Raw genomic sequence first — 14,511 nt, forward strand, 5'->3', positions numbered from 1 at the left:
GCCGGCGGCTGGGGGAGAGAGAGAGAGAGGGAGCAGGGTGCAATTAAGTCGAACTTTTGTAGTCGTCACATTTGCCAAAGAATTGTTGAAATGGTGGAACGGTCCTGGGAGGATTGGGGTGGGGAGCTGGAGGGTGGGGCCGGGTGTTGGGGGAGTGATCGCTGCAATGATTGCTGTACCAACTGTCCGACGGGATAACAAATCAAATTATAAAGATGGACACCGCGGCACAGGCCCCGCCGCCGTCTGAAATTGATTGCCAGCACCGGCAGCTGATATTGCGGGGCCTGGTCTGTCATAGTCCATCAGGCCTCATTATCACCAGGGGAACACTGGACCTTATGTAGAGCTGGATGGGGAGGAAGACTCAGTCCACACTACTGCTGGGGTTAGACAACGGGAACACATACGCACAAAAACACTCATAGGCAAGCACACACACATACACACAAACACATACAGCGGTGTGGTGTTTGGATGTTTTCTTTGGCCTTATAAGCTCTTACAAATGGTGATTACTAGGTCAATACTTCCTTTCCTTTGTTCAGAATCCTGTTGAAAAATAGCTCAATAGACTACTTGGTAAGTATCAGTTAAAACCGGTCTGTTACCGCCATGTCTGAGTGCTGTACGGCCACCTTGATTGAAGTGCTCTCATGTCTTCTATTGCCTGTAAGTGCAGCAGCAATCATCTTTAAATCAAAGTTTGTAGGACACATGAATCAGCAAGAGGTTACAGTCCCTTCCCACTTTTGTCCTCTTTTATCAAATATCTGAGGAATAATAGATGCATTTGTGCCTCCAAGGTATTGTGATTGTGTTTCAACATGCAGTCGTGCTCCAGAACTTCTGAGGGACGGCTATTTTTATTCTGCTGTGTGATTAGTCATTTACCTGAAGCAAGCTGTCATTGGAAATCATTTTCATGTCTTTAGACAGTTCCTCGGCTCATTCAAACGGCGACTGATTCGCCTGTAGGGGGAATAAGGCCCATATTTTATTGAGAGGCTAGACAGATTCTCAATAATGCCAGAAGTTTCATAATGCTCTGTGAAGTGAATGGACTTTGCATCTGGGGCCACTTACAGAAAATGACTGAGGCTTCAAAGATGGCTTATTACCGGGGTCCATGAGGTGACCGACTTTCTAAGGAGATCTCCTGCAGCCCTCTCAGTCATGGTTTTACACACTCTTCCATATTTAAGGATGATATATTGTGACAACAGTGCCTCTCAAGAACCTCGTGTTGAACTTTTAAGCATTTATTGGTGAAGTTAAGTGTCGCCATGCCATAAAACAGACACTTGATTTTGATAATTTGGCTCAATAATTGATTAGCAGCTGTCAGTCATTCTGATATCCCATTATTGTATCTAGTACACAAATCTGTTCTCTGCTACCTTTTTACCTTTTCTAACAGCTTATCAAACAGTCTGCCTTCTTCCATTTATCTTTAATGAGTCAATGTTAATGAACTCACTGCACCCTGATGCCATCTGCCTCTGAGGTGTTTCCCAAACCACAGACAAAGCTCCCTAAAAGTGAGGGGATTGCCCTTGAAATGTTCTCTTCAGCACGTTGCTTTTGCTTTTTGTTGCTTCTGCCTATCTTACACACTCCCTTCCTATGCATGGTGTGCTCATTGTTTTTTTGATAGTAATGAAGAATCGTATAGAGATGCACTCCAGAATTGAAGAGGGATTATCTAATCCATATACAATGCCTTCAGAAAGTATTCAACCCTCTTGACTTTTTCCGCATTTTGTGGTGTCGTAGGCTGAATGCAAAATGGATTAGGCCTAAATACGGATTTTTGTCAACAGTCCACACAAAATACCCCATAATGACACAGTGAAAATACATTTAGATGAAATACTGAAATATCTCATTTAAATATTCTGTGTAGGTATTCAACCCCCTGTGTCAATATTTTGTAAAACCACCTTTGGCAGCGAATAGAGCTTCAAGTCTTGTATATGTCTGTATCAGCTTGGCACATCTGGATTTTGGGATTTTTTCCCATTCTGATTTACAGATTTGCTCAAGCTCAGTCAAGTCGGACGGGGCGTGTGTGTGAACAGCTATCTTCAAGTCATCCCACAGATTTGCAATGGGTTTCAAGTCCACTCAGGGACTTTCAAGGCCACTCAGCCCCATTCTTGTTCTGAAGCCATTCCAATGTTAATTTAGCTGGATGCTTAGGTCATTTTCCTGTTGGAATAAATCGTCACCCCAATTTAAGGTCTTTAGCACTCTGAAGCAGGTTCTCTTCAAGAATTTGGCTCCATTCATTGTTCCCTCTATCCTTACAAGGCTCTGCCATTGATGCTGCTACCACCACGCTTCATGAAAAGGGATACAGCGCTTTGCATTACAGCCAATTTTCGTTTCATCAGACTCCAAACTATTTTGCCTCATTTTTGTCTCAGAGTCCTTCATGTGTCTTTTTGTAAACTCCTGGCATGCTGTCATGTGCCTTTGGTCACTTTTGCCCAGACTACTAGAAACCCACATGCATGGCATCTATTTTTTATTTTATATATGAAACAATGTTTAATGCATTTGTCCCTGTTAAATAACCAAGAAAATACAAATAAAAAATTTGTGAAGTGCTGCACCGACTGTCCTATAGGCAACGTTTAGCCTACTGTGCTCTTGTGAACTGCCAACACTTTATGAATTGTTTAATACCTTTCTCCAGATCTGCTTCCTCACAATTCTGTCTCTGAATTCTGCGGACAGTTTCTTGGACTTCATGGTAGAGTTTCTGCTCTGACATGCACTGTCATCCGTGGGAGGGGGACCTCATATGAGTTTTGTTCTGAATCATGTCCTGTCAGTTGAATAGGCCACAGGTGGACTCAAACCAAGTTGTAGAGACATCACAAGGACATTCAAATGAATTTGGAGTGTCATTGCAAAGGGGTTGAACACTTACTGACTCAAAACATTTCAGATTTTAATTTTTAATTCATTTGTAAACAATTGTCATTGGGTTATTGGGTGTAGATCAGTGACAAAAAATCATAATTTAATCCATTTTGAATTGAGGCTGTAATACCACAAACGAAAGACAAGGAGGTTGAATATTTTCTAAAGGCATTGTAGCTGGCAGCCTCGTACTATAGCTCCTCCTGTTGACTAAAGGTAAACTTGGTATAAACTGGCACATATGCACAAATAAACTACACATATATGTTCCTGCATTCATAGACATACATGCACATACATATTCTCCAAAATAGGCAAATGTTATTGCACCAAATGTCTCCCTTCCTTTTAGTTTTTGTTTTTGATCTGTTGTCTTATTCATGAATAGGACACAAACACACACACACACACACACACATACACGCACACACACACACACACACACACACACACACACACACACACACACACACACACACACACACACACAGGCAACTTGTGTTGAAAAAATAATTTTCTTGAATAAATCATTCTAAGATTGTGTTAATGAAATGTTAAATTTTAATGACCCAATTTCGTTTGGATTCCAGTGGCCCATGGGTTCATCCAACCCCCTAGAATTTCAATGAATATACAATAAAATGGCTGCTTTAAATCTTGATGCCATGCTTCTCATTTTTTGTGATCCTCACGACCCGCTTAATTTTGCTGTCCACAGAAGGCATTTAGTCTGGTGGACCACATGAATAATTTTGTCTTCAAGAGACTTGAATATCGAGGCCATATTTGACCTGTCATTGTGGAGAGGAGTGGAGATGGTGGTAATTTTGTGTGTGTATGTGTGTGTTAGTGTGTGTTGAGAGGGTCCTTCTGACTGGCTCTTAATGACAAGCCTTCCACTCATTAATCAGACTTTGAGATTGGGGCCTGACAATCAGGCCTAGGGGAAAGGTACAGACTTACAGTTCATATTTAGCCCTTGACTGGACCCCTGATGAGAAGCTCCTTAAATCAGGTAGAAAAGGCACATGCTGATTGCGCTTGCTGCTTACTGTAGCCTGTAGAGTTGAATGGGTCCATTCAGAGTGTCTCCATTGTGCGATTTTCTAAGCCTTTTTGATGCCACCACGAAAGGACATAGCACCACATTCATTGGTGTTCCACTGTATGACTAACAACATTATATGGCAAGATAGAAAACCTCATTGTGCATTTAATTTGTTATATGTGTGTGACTGCGATGAGCAAGGGGGAAATGCAGTGTAATCCATGGACCATTATCTCCTGAACTCTTTGTAGCGAAAGCATTGCCATGCCTACTTTGTGTAATTGACCACAGAGATAGGCTACAGGGAGACGAGGCGGGTGGAGGTGGAGCTGCTTTCACACAATGGTAATCAGAGGATAGCTCCAAGCAAGAATCAGGCTGATTTTATTTTCACCGGAGCTGTCCTCCTTCATAATTGCGTTGTCTTTTCTTGAAAAAGCAAGGTGGTGTTCAGCTCCAAGCAGCGCATTCTAGAATGTTCTGGCATTAAATGAGTCGCACCAAGCCAGCAGAGAGTCTCATTCACCTCTATGTAATTAAAATCAGTGTAAGAGTGTCTCTGAATAAGACCCACTAGCAAGCCGAGAATAGGGCTGCCTTGACAATGCGTTGACAACTGTGGAACAGGCAAAATTAAGCCCTCTCCATTCATACCCCCTAGTTCTTATTATGCAGAGGCTATCTCACTGAGCTTGCTTTTGTGCAAGTATAATTACTTAATCTGAGCACTCCCGGGGTGAATTACTTTGTGTGCGAAAAGCAGGCAGCATCACTTTGAGTCAAGGCCCCAAAAGGGAATTGAGGCAACCTTTAATTTTACCGATTTAAAGAGGCAAATGTGGTGAACATTGTCAAAATAGATTCGCATCTATTCTTGTGTTTTTGTCAAAGTTGCAGTTTTGCATTTTCTCTTCTTTTATATGACCAATATTATGGAACTAACTTGATTTTGCAGTAATTGATTTTATCGCTCCTTTGTTTCCTTACTTGTTGAAAGCATTTTATGGACGGTGTAGAGGATGATCCACAGTGCATTAGAGAGTGTGTAGTGTACTCCTTCGTGTTGTTTGCTGTTTATAATGGGCCTGGGCAACACTTAACTAGAACGGAGGCCCATCAAGGCGGACCGATAAGGACCTGGGGATCCACTCTAGTCAATTACTGCAAAGTGCCAAGTTCAGCTCGCCGGGCCTTTTATGAAGTACACCAGCTGAGTAAACAAATTAATCGCGGATCCATGATTCCCCAACACAACCAGGCTGCCCAGGATAATCATACATCAGGCAGAGTGATAGCAGCTGTCTCCACCAGGAAATAGAAGGGTCCCACTATTAAAGATAGGCGTCCTGAGCCCACGACTCCACAGGACTCATAAAGTATTGGCCGTCACAATTATTCTGCCTCTCCACTCCACTGTTCTGTCTGTATTGGCTCTTTACACCTTGACATTGGCTGTTTTAAGGGAGAACACTCTGTTTTGGAATTCAAATGCCATAAAAGTATTGTATCAGGGTGATAAAGTGTGGCAGTTAGTCAAGAGCTCCTCCAGCTAAACTTGTCACTGAAGGGATGAAACATGGAATGGGCATATTAGTGACAGCTGTTATCTTTTTATGGATGACACCTCGGAGACAGTGTTATAAAAGATATGAGAGGTTACAATGACAGACTTCTACATGTTTGTGTGTGTGTGTGTGTGTGTGTGTGTGTGTGTGTGTGTGTGTGTGTGTCTGTGCATGTGTGTGTGTGTGTAGGATGGGGGCTCTTGACAGGCGAAAGAAAAAAGGAAAGACAGTTGCAGAGATATCTTGAGTTCTTCAGTGGTCTGTGTGTGTGTGTGTGTGTGTGTGTGTGTGTTTCATGATTTGACCTTGAAGTGGTCCATGGTACCCAGTGCACAGTGTAGGTGTCATCGTCAGATGGTGGATGGGCCAGACTTTGGTCCGCTAATCAATACGCTTCAATTCAAAGCTACAGCACCTTTGAAAAACAGAGTACAATGTTAGACGGAGAAAGAGGGAGAAGAGAGTGTGTGTGTGGCGAGAGAGAGAGAGAGAGAGAGAGAGAGAGAGAGAGAGAGAGAGAGAGAGAGAGAGAGAGAGAGAGAGAGACTCCACAGCCTTTAATAAATGGAAGCACATTACTTCAGGTTGAAACAAAGTTATAAAGTTGTTAAGTTTGCTTTCACAGCTTGTGCAGTACGGCAGAGCGCCGTTTATCCGAAACCCTTTGGGAATGCAAGTCATTTGGTGGATTGAAATGTTTGAAACACTGACTCTAATTTCAATTCTGGAACAATATTTGTTCAAAATCTGAACTGTGTATGCACACTCATTCTGAAATGCTTGTCACCATCTAATTTGCAGTTAAATGCTTTCAGTTCAATACAGAGAAAAGGAGCAATAAATGAATAAATTAATCTTAATCAGTCAATACATACAATCACAGAGAAAAAGGGAATGAATGAATAAATTAAATCAATAAAAGTGTAAATAAATTGGGAAAAAATAAATAAATTATTATATAACTAAATAAATCAATCAATACATACATAAATTCCGAATGTATTTTCCTTCCTGTTTTACGAGTGAGGATACAAACAGCTACACTTTTTACTTTTTACTATTTAACCATTTCACAATCTTGGGTTTATGTACGATTGGGGGGGCCTTGACCGCAAAAGCCAGATCGGTCTTTAACCTGCAGCTCTGAGCGTCCAGGAGGGCTCTGCCTGAGGATCTCAGGCAGAGTTCCACCACAAGGAAAGCATTTACTCAGAGAGCTTTTAATCTGATAAAGCACGGTCACCTGTCACAATCAGCTCAGCTTGTTATTCAAACAGATGAATAATGAGATGGAGTGGAACATTTGAAAGAGATGTATTGAGAGAAATAATTTGCAGACAGGTATTTGAACCATGAAATGCGTTGTTTTAATTTCCTTCCCCAAGTGTTCTAATTGGTGCTTTTACCCTCACATAAAAAATGCCGTTCACTTGTTGATATTCGGCTTTGTTTATTTTGAAGCATATAATTTAATCAGGGTAATCTATTGCTCTCAGCGCTTGCTGTTTTACTTGCAAATGGAAGTAGATATGCAGTACCACTTTCCACATAGTAAACTAATAGAGTGAACCCTAAGGCCAATATGTATTTTTGATAGATTTATTGGTGTGAGAGGGAGACCAATTGACAAATATGCACAGCTATTTGCGTGTGTTAATTTCCTTTGATGTTTGGAAATTTTGGTGAGGTAGATTTCGGTGGTTAGTAGCAAGGTTAGTAGCAAAGTTGAATTCTGTGTTGTAGGATTTTAGGCTTAGCTGTGGTTGATTTCTCTGCTCTCTGCTCTCGCCTTTGATTTTTCTGTCCTGTTAATTTGATGTTAGGTTGATTCTTCTGCTCTGTTATTTTGTGTTTAACTGGGGTCGATTTCTCTGGACAGTTAATTTGTGGTTAGCTGCGGTTTATATCTCGGGTTACAATAACTTACTTGTCTGCTCCGGGGTAGTTGTGTTGTTTTAACAGGGCTGCCATCCCTCTCTGTTGTCAGATCTTCCGGAGGTGTTGGCTGGTGTTCAAGAAGGCCTCCAGTAAAGGACCTCGCCGGTTAGAGAAGTATCCAGACGAGAAGGCAGCCTACTTCAGGAGCTTCCACAAGGTACAGTGAACACACATGACTGAGACAAACCTCACCAAACTTCATTCTGATTCACAGTATTTCATTCATTTTGACTCAATCTCAATCAAAGTTTTTATTTTTTATCTTTGTGGAGTAAGCACTTTCATAAAGTTTAGTTTAGAGTGCTTCACAATCAAGACAAATCAAAGGCATGAATAGTTTGGAGGTTTATAATCTCTGCACCTTCATAGACCTTTATGAATTTTTATTTCTGGGCGATATACAAGCCAAGCCAAGCCTGCAGCTATAGGCTACATTCTTAGATGTCAAAGTAGTATTATGTATGAGGGATACACCAGTGGGACAGTACTCGATTTAGACATCACTCAAAGCCTGACAAATGTTTATTCATAGGTCACACTGTTTGACCCTTTTATTGATGTCCGCTCTTCACAGTCTAGTCACACTTTTCACTTCAACATGTTTCACTGGAATCACTGCGCTGCAAAAAATGCCCATCTTGTGTTCCGGCTTAAAACATTAGTTTTCTTGAAACAACAAAAACAAAATGTTTCAGCAATGTTCTTAAATCGAATGACATTATCTTGCTGAAGCGGAATGATTCTCTTAGGGTAATTTTCAAGATAGCATCCCTTATTTCAAGGAAGTTCTTGAAACAAATTGAATTGCGTTGGAAACAAGTGAAATTGTTTCAACCCGTTGAGACAAAATATGTGATTAAATGACTTAAGGTGGGAGTTTTTTTACATTGTACAAAAAAGGAAAGAATATTAAACCCAGGCAATATGTTATTATTGAGCACCTCTTATGCTACACTCAGACAGGAAAGCCGTATTACGCACACCCACTAAGAACCTTGTTTTTTGTCTTCATACAAAAACTTCTGTCCATTGGCCACAGATAATAGAGTTAAGAATCCATTAAGAGACATTTTGCAGCTTTATCTTGTCCTCTGAGGCCTTTTTTCTCCATTTCGAAAGTAATAATCCAGAATATAATATCTCTCTCCCCGCCTCTTAAGCCCTTTGAAATACTCCAATTATGGCTCATTATCATGGTGAAAGCAGATGATCTTAAAGGAGTTGCACAGTGATCGGTGCTCCATAGTAATGAGGGGAGATGTCAGCAGAAGACGGGGGACCGTGACACCGGGTTTCTGATGTGGCTGTAGTGGGAGAGCTGCTTTAGTAATCTGTAACAGGCTGTCTAGCACCCTGTGATTACGAATCGCTCTCTATGACCGGTTGGAGATTTCTCAACCATGGTGAAGACAGTAATTTCCAAATCTGGAAACGTGACATCTCTTACAGTGTGGCGATTTGCCCAAAATGCATGTGAGCACAAGCCTAACCCAGGGAAGTGAGATGGGTACACACAGAAAAATAAAGGTGCGAACCATGGAAAGTGGCTCTTCGGAGTGATTCCATAGAAGAACCATGTATGGTTCCACAAAGAACCTTTCAGAACCATTTCTGCACTCCTTTGCTTAGACACCTGCATTGTGTTTTTGTTTATCTGCCCTTGTATAGCCTCATTTTCAATTTCACAATATATACTATGGAGGGGTTTGGTTATTTTCCACATGTATGTCATCACCCACCATCCAATAACTAAGAATTAAGAACCTTTTAATATCCCAAAGAACCATGTGTGGTTTGGGGTATTAAAAGGTTCTTGAAAAGCTCTTTATGGATCCAGAAATGGGTTTTCTATGGCATCACTCCAAAGAACCATTTTCGCTTCCAGGTCGCACCTTTTTCTGTGTGTAGATACTCGCTTTGATCCGCCGTGTTAGCATCCATAGCTGCTATGATCACCCATGTACTGTGAATGAAGCAGCTCTCTGCGCACTACATCATGCTGTCATGCGGGGCATCCTGTGCGGCCGTAACCTCCCCCAGAGGCGTCTGATACACCCTGCGCCGGAGTGAGCGATGACTGCACACATGCACCAGTGCACCTGGTAATGCATCGCCACAAAGATCAAGAAAGGTCCCGTCTGAGGGCTTCATTCAACGCTGCAGTGCTTTGGGAGGAAATAGGCTGCGCTGGTGGCTGATTTACAGAATCAACACAAAGGGGATTGGCTTGGGTTTTTCCCTTTCTTCCTTCCTTCCTTTCTTTCTCTTTCTCTTTCTCTCTCTCTCTCTCTCTCTCATTCTGCACGTCTCTCTGTTTGAATAGCACTAGTCCACACAGTGAAACAATTCCTGAATATTTTTAGCCCTCCGAGAAAGTTTTTTTTGTTGTTGTTTATTGTGCTGCATTTCTCGCTCTCCCGAGTTCTTGACAGAGGCAGCCGAAACGGAAAGATGGAGCTGTTCTCAAATGTCTAAATATGTGCATATGCAAGTGCAAATAACCACTAAAGCAAAGAGCAGTGATTATTTTTTTTTATGAGATTTATCATATAGGAGAGGGGAGAGGAGAGGAAGAGGAGAGGAGAGGAGAGGAGAAGAGAGAAGAAGAGAGGAGAGGAGGAATAGGTCTCATCTCAAATTATTCACTTTGCTTGACACTAGCCCCTTAGGCTGGGAATGCGCCCAGATCTCTCCCTTGAACACACAGCCACACACACACACACACACATAAAGGGAGACTAAAACATGCAGTTACACACTAAACACACAAACGGAGACAGAGATACGAGGCTAGCGGAACACACAGCTCAGAAATTCCCACTGTTGATGCTATCTCTGTTGTCAGTTATATGTATGAATAGCCTACCCATGGAGAACTACAGCAAAAAAAAACAACAACAACACATTCACTTCATCTCATAGAAAACATTCAGATACTATCATCGAGGGGGATAAGAAATACCAAATGAAAAATCTCTGTTATCTTAGAATATCCATATCCTCCTCTCCATTTCCTCCTCTCTGTTATTGCCTTGCTCTGCCGCTGGAAATTCCTCTCTGAATCTGTCCAACTTGAAAATGCTGAGCAGAGCATATCTAACAATGGAAGGCAAATTTATTATATAATGTTATCGAACAAAGATGTCTGTGGTCCACATATGTTGTGTATGTTATTATGTCTGGTCTCTCAGCTTTAACAGTCAGGTTTTACTATATGGGCAGTGAGCCCATCTAATTCATTCCCAACAGTTTGGCGAAGGGCCCACAGTTAGCCCAGAAAGGACTACAATAATGTAATGGGCCTTATCTCCCAGGGAGAGTGAACACAGAGGAGATTGTTGAATAAAATGGCCTGTAAATGCGGGTGATATTCAATTAAATGTAATCTTCTCTTTTTTTCATTCATGATCAATCTCGCGGCAAAATGACTTAGGGGCTTTTGATCGCGGCTCTCCCTATTGACTGGAAAAGCAGTCAGAACGAGAAGCACTTGAACAGTGGATGCTTAGTGTGCTGTATATGAGAGGCAGGTCAAATTTATTCATAAAATGCTCTTAAAATACATTACATACTGCACACTACACTACAGTACACAACTGCATAATGTTGACATTGTGTGAGATTTCTTACACTCTGAATAGGGCTTATTGTAATCAGTGGAAAACCAAATATTATTTATATGTCTATTAAAGATCACAATTCTGTTTTACTTTGCCATTCTTTGTATGCTAAAGCCTCTAACTGTTATTGCACTTTCTGCAAACCAATGCAGATGACAATTAAGCCTCGCTGCTGCTGGCTATGTTGCGTCAAGGTAATGGTTCTGCTGCCGCTCTCTCCGTCCTCCTTAGATCACGGAGCTCCATAACATCAAGAACATTACCCGGATGCCGCGGGAGACCAAAAAGCATGCTGTGGCGATTATCTTCTACGACGACACGTCCAAGACATTTGCCTGTGAGTCAGGTAAGTGCTTTTCCCCTATTCAAACAGGACTTTCTCTGCCTACAGCAGAGCATGGGGATGGAGGAATGGAGGGGTGTTTGTGTGTGTGTGTGTGTGTGTGTGTGTTGGTGGGTGTTGGGTGAGGACTGGAGGGGTAATGTGCAAGGCGGCCAGAGAAAAATGCGAGAAGAGACGAGAGTGTAGCGAGAAATGGAGGAAGAAGGGAGAGTTGGAAGTGAGAGGCCAGAGGAGGGAGAGATTCAGTGTCAGAAAGCTTTAAAAAGAGAGAGAGAAGAGGAAGAGGGAGTGGAGAATTGGAGTTTAGCCAAGTGATGCTCATTTGCCGCTATATTAAGAAGTGGGAGGATCTGTTCAGAAATATTGATTTTCATATCGCAGGTACTTGGGTATCGTTTGCAATGTGTTTCGGCCCAATTATAGACTGTAACAATAGTGATTGCTTGTAATACGTGGCCAGGAAGCCAAAAAGCCATATGATCTGCACTTGGTCGGGATGCACCGGTCCGTTCTTCAGTTTCAGATGAATGGAGCTGGATGTGGAGGAAATCAGAGGCTAGATGAGTTTGAGTACAATTAGACAGACAAAGAGGAACATCTCAATCTCACTCACTTGGCTGTGTGTGTGTGTGTGTGTGTGTGTGTGTGTGCGGACACAAATGTGTGTGGCAATCAAATACCTGCTGATGGAGAGATGTAGCAGTAAACGTCAGGGGAGAGATTACTGACCTTAGAGCAGTGAACTCTCTCTCTTTCTCTTTCTCTCTCTGTCTTACTCTCGTTCCCCTGTTCACTGTTGCTGTCTCTCTCCCTCATGGCTCATTTCCATGCCCACAGCCTCCCCCTCGCACCACCATATGGAGGTCTTTATCTCCCTGTGTCCGTTGACCTCCCAAGGTCCTTCACTTCCTGCAGCCCCCTACACTCCCACCCCTCGCCCGTCCCCCCAGTCCCTCCCAACGGGGGATTCGCACTCATATGGCCACATTTATCAAGAAATAAATAAACTTTATGTTTTCATATTAACGGCAAATATTTTGCATGCAAGTTTCGTTATTTGAATATGTTTTTTGCTGAAAATTGCACGAGCTCTCCAGCCTCTGGCTCGTTATGGTCCTGGGTGTGTGATTTGATTCTAAACTGGGCTGCCTATGCTGAAAATGTTTGCACTCATGGTACAGTAAAGCTGGGAGCACACTACACTACACGACTTCAGGCCAGATTTAGACCCAGACACATTTTTGAGATCTGTGACAAAATCCCCATGCAAGAGTTAAGAGTTTTACCAAGGAGCATTAAGTGTGAGCGGGTCAGAGAGGCAGTCTGGCCCAGTATTTGAATCGTCTCAGACATCAGGAGATTTTTGAACATATTTGATTTTGTCAGCACAAAATCTGCAGTGCTCTTGTAGTGTGAGATATGTAAAGACAACTTTTGAGAACAGTGAGCAGCAATAGCCAATGAGAGCTTGCGAGGAAACCAGACAGAAGACGTGGAAAAGATATGCCATAAACAATAATTATGAACATCAAACAATGCACAGTCTAGCTAGCTATTTTGATTGGACTTCATTATTTGGGCTTAATAATTTACTTCCAACTCTCTCTGCAGAACAGACAATCCATCTTGCCTGCGTCCCCCCAACCTTTCTCTCTACCAAATTCAGTGTCTAGCCCCTTATTATTTTGCACAAATGGATGCACATGTAATAAGTATGGGCTGCTAATCCTTCTCAGCTACATATTAGCACAATCAGGTGAAAAAAGTAATGTTTTGCATTTATTTTTCGTGAGGCAGCAGGGTATTGAGACCCGTCACAACCAAATCTAAGTGATTAGTCTTTGTAACATGAGTGGTGCAGAGATCTTTGTTTTTTGACAGTTGTGTACTTTACGCACAACATAAGGTGGTTTGGATAAAAGCGCACCTTGACTGGCTTAGGTTAGATTTCAGGCTTTTAATTGTTCTCATTAGCTTAAGTTTGAACTGGAGATTGGATAAAGCTGAGGTCCTGAGGAAAGGCAGGAAAGGCAAAGGTTCCTGACTCATTCGAATGCTACTCCATCCCATCATAAATACAAACACACACACACACACACACACACACACACACACACACACACACTGGCATCCTCCCACCCTATTTCTCCATGCATGGCACATAGACCAGCTAGGCTGCCTCGGTGCTGATGAAGTGTTTGTTTAGCTGATTTTCCACTTAGTGGCCTTAAAAGTGTAGGAGTTTAGAGGCTCTTAAAGGCCACAGTAACTCTGTAACACAGTGAGGGAAGCAGAGTCTGAGGAGGAACGAGCAAGGAGCTAAACCCACCAATAGGCTCCAATAGACAGAACATTTATACAAGCTCAACTGGACATGCAGATGAAGCTTAAAGGATAAGGCCGGTGTTTTTTAATGCATTGCTTACCATCAACAAATCCTATGAAAATAACAAAATCAACAATGCGTTTGCTCTACTCCCGTTACTTTCTGACTTCCCACGTTCCCTTTTTAGCCTTCAACCCGGAAGTAATTGGCTCCAATTGTAAGCTAAAAACCTTGAAATACAGCTCACAAAGACATAGTTTCAATTTTAAAAATTGCTAACTGTTACCACGAAAAGTCAGGCTGTTGTAGTTATTACCAAATCAAATTCAAATGGGAACAAATTCTTCATTACGCCGGGGAATATTTTCGGTGCTACGGAACTACTTTCCTGAGATCGCAAAGTGTTTACAGCCGGCTTATTAAGTTGTTTGAGGAAAAAGTCGGCCGGCCCGGTGCATCGCGATGATGAAATATGTTGCCCAGAGCATGGCTCTTTGACGTGTTTTTAATCGTTTTTTTAATACAATGGCGTTCTATGGCTGCTGGGACATGGCTGCATTGGGCACCGGCTACATGGACGAGACTTGTTGGCAAAACAAAATCATTGCTGATTTTGTTATTTTCATAGGATTTGTTGACGGTAAGAAATGCATTAAAAAACACCGGCCTTATCCTTTAAGTGCAGTACTGCTGCTGCTGCTGTGTGTGTGTGTGTGTGTGTGTGTGTGTGTTATTGCTTT

At 42.1% G+C, this 14,511-nt stretch overlaps 1 protein-coding gene across 2 annotated transcripts in view; it reads left to right on the forward strand.

Moving 5' to 3' along the window:
• Positions 1-14,511, forward strand: part of dok6 (docking protein 6) — a 40,131-nt gene that overhangs the window by 12,677 nt on the left and 12,943 nt on the right. For both annotated transcript variants that reach the window (XM_078291470.1, XM_071912953.2), the window contains exons 2-3: positions 7,532-7,639; positions 11,334-11,448. In XM_078291470.1, the coding sequence (XP_078147596.1) occupies positions 7,532-7,639; positions 11,334-11,448 (223 nt within the window). The remainder of the gene's footprint in view (positions 1-7,531; positions 7,640-11,333; positions 11,449-14,511) is intronic.

This window comes from Centroberyx gerrardi, chromosome 22, assembly GCF_048128805.1.
Source record: "Centroberyx gerrardi isolate f3 chromosome 22, fCenGer3.hap1.cur.20231027, whole genome shotgun sequence".
NCBI lineage: Eukaryota > Metazoa > Chordata > Actinopteri > Beryciformes > Berycidae > Centroberyx > Centroberyx gerrardi.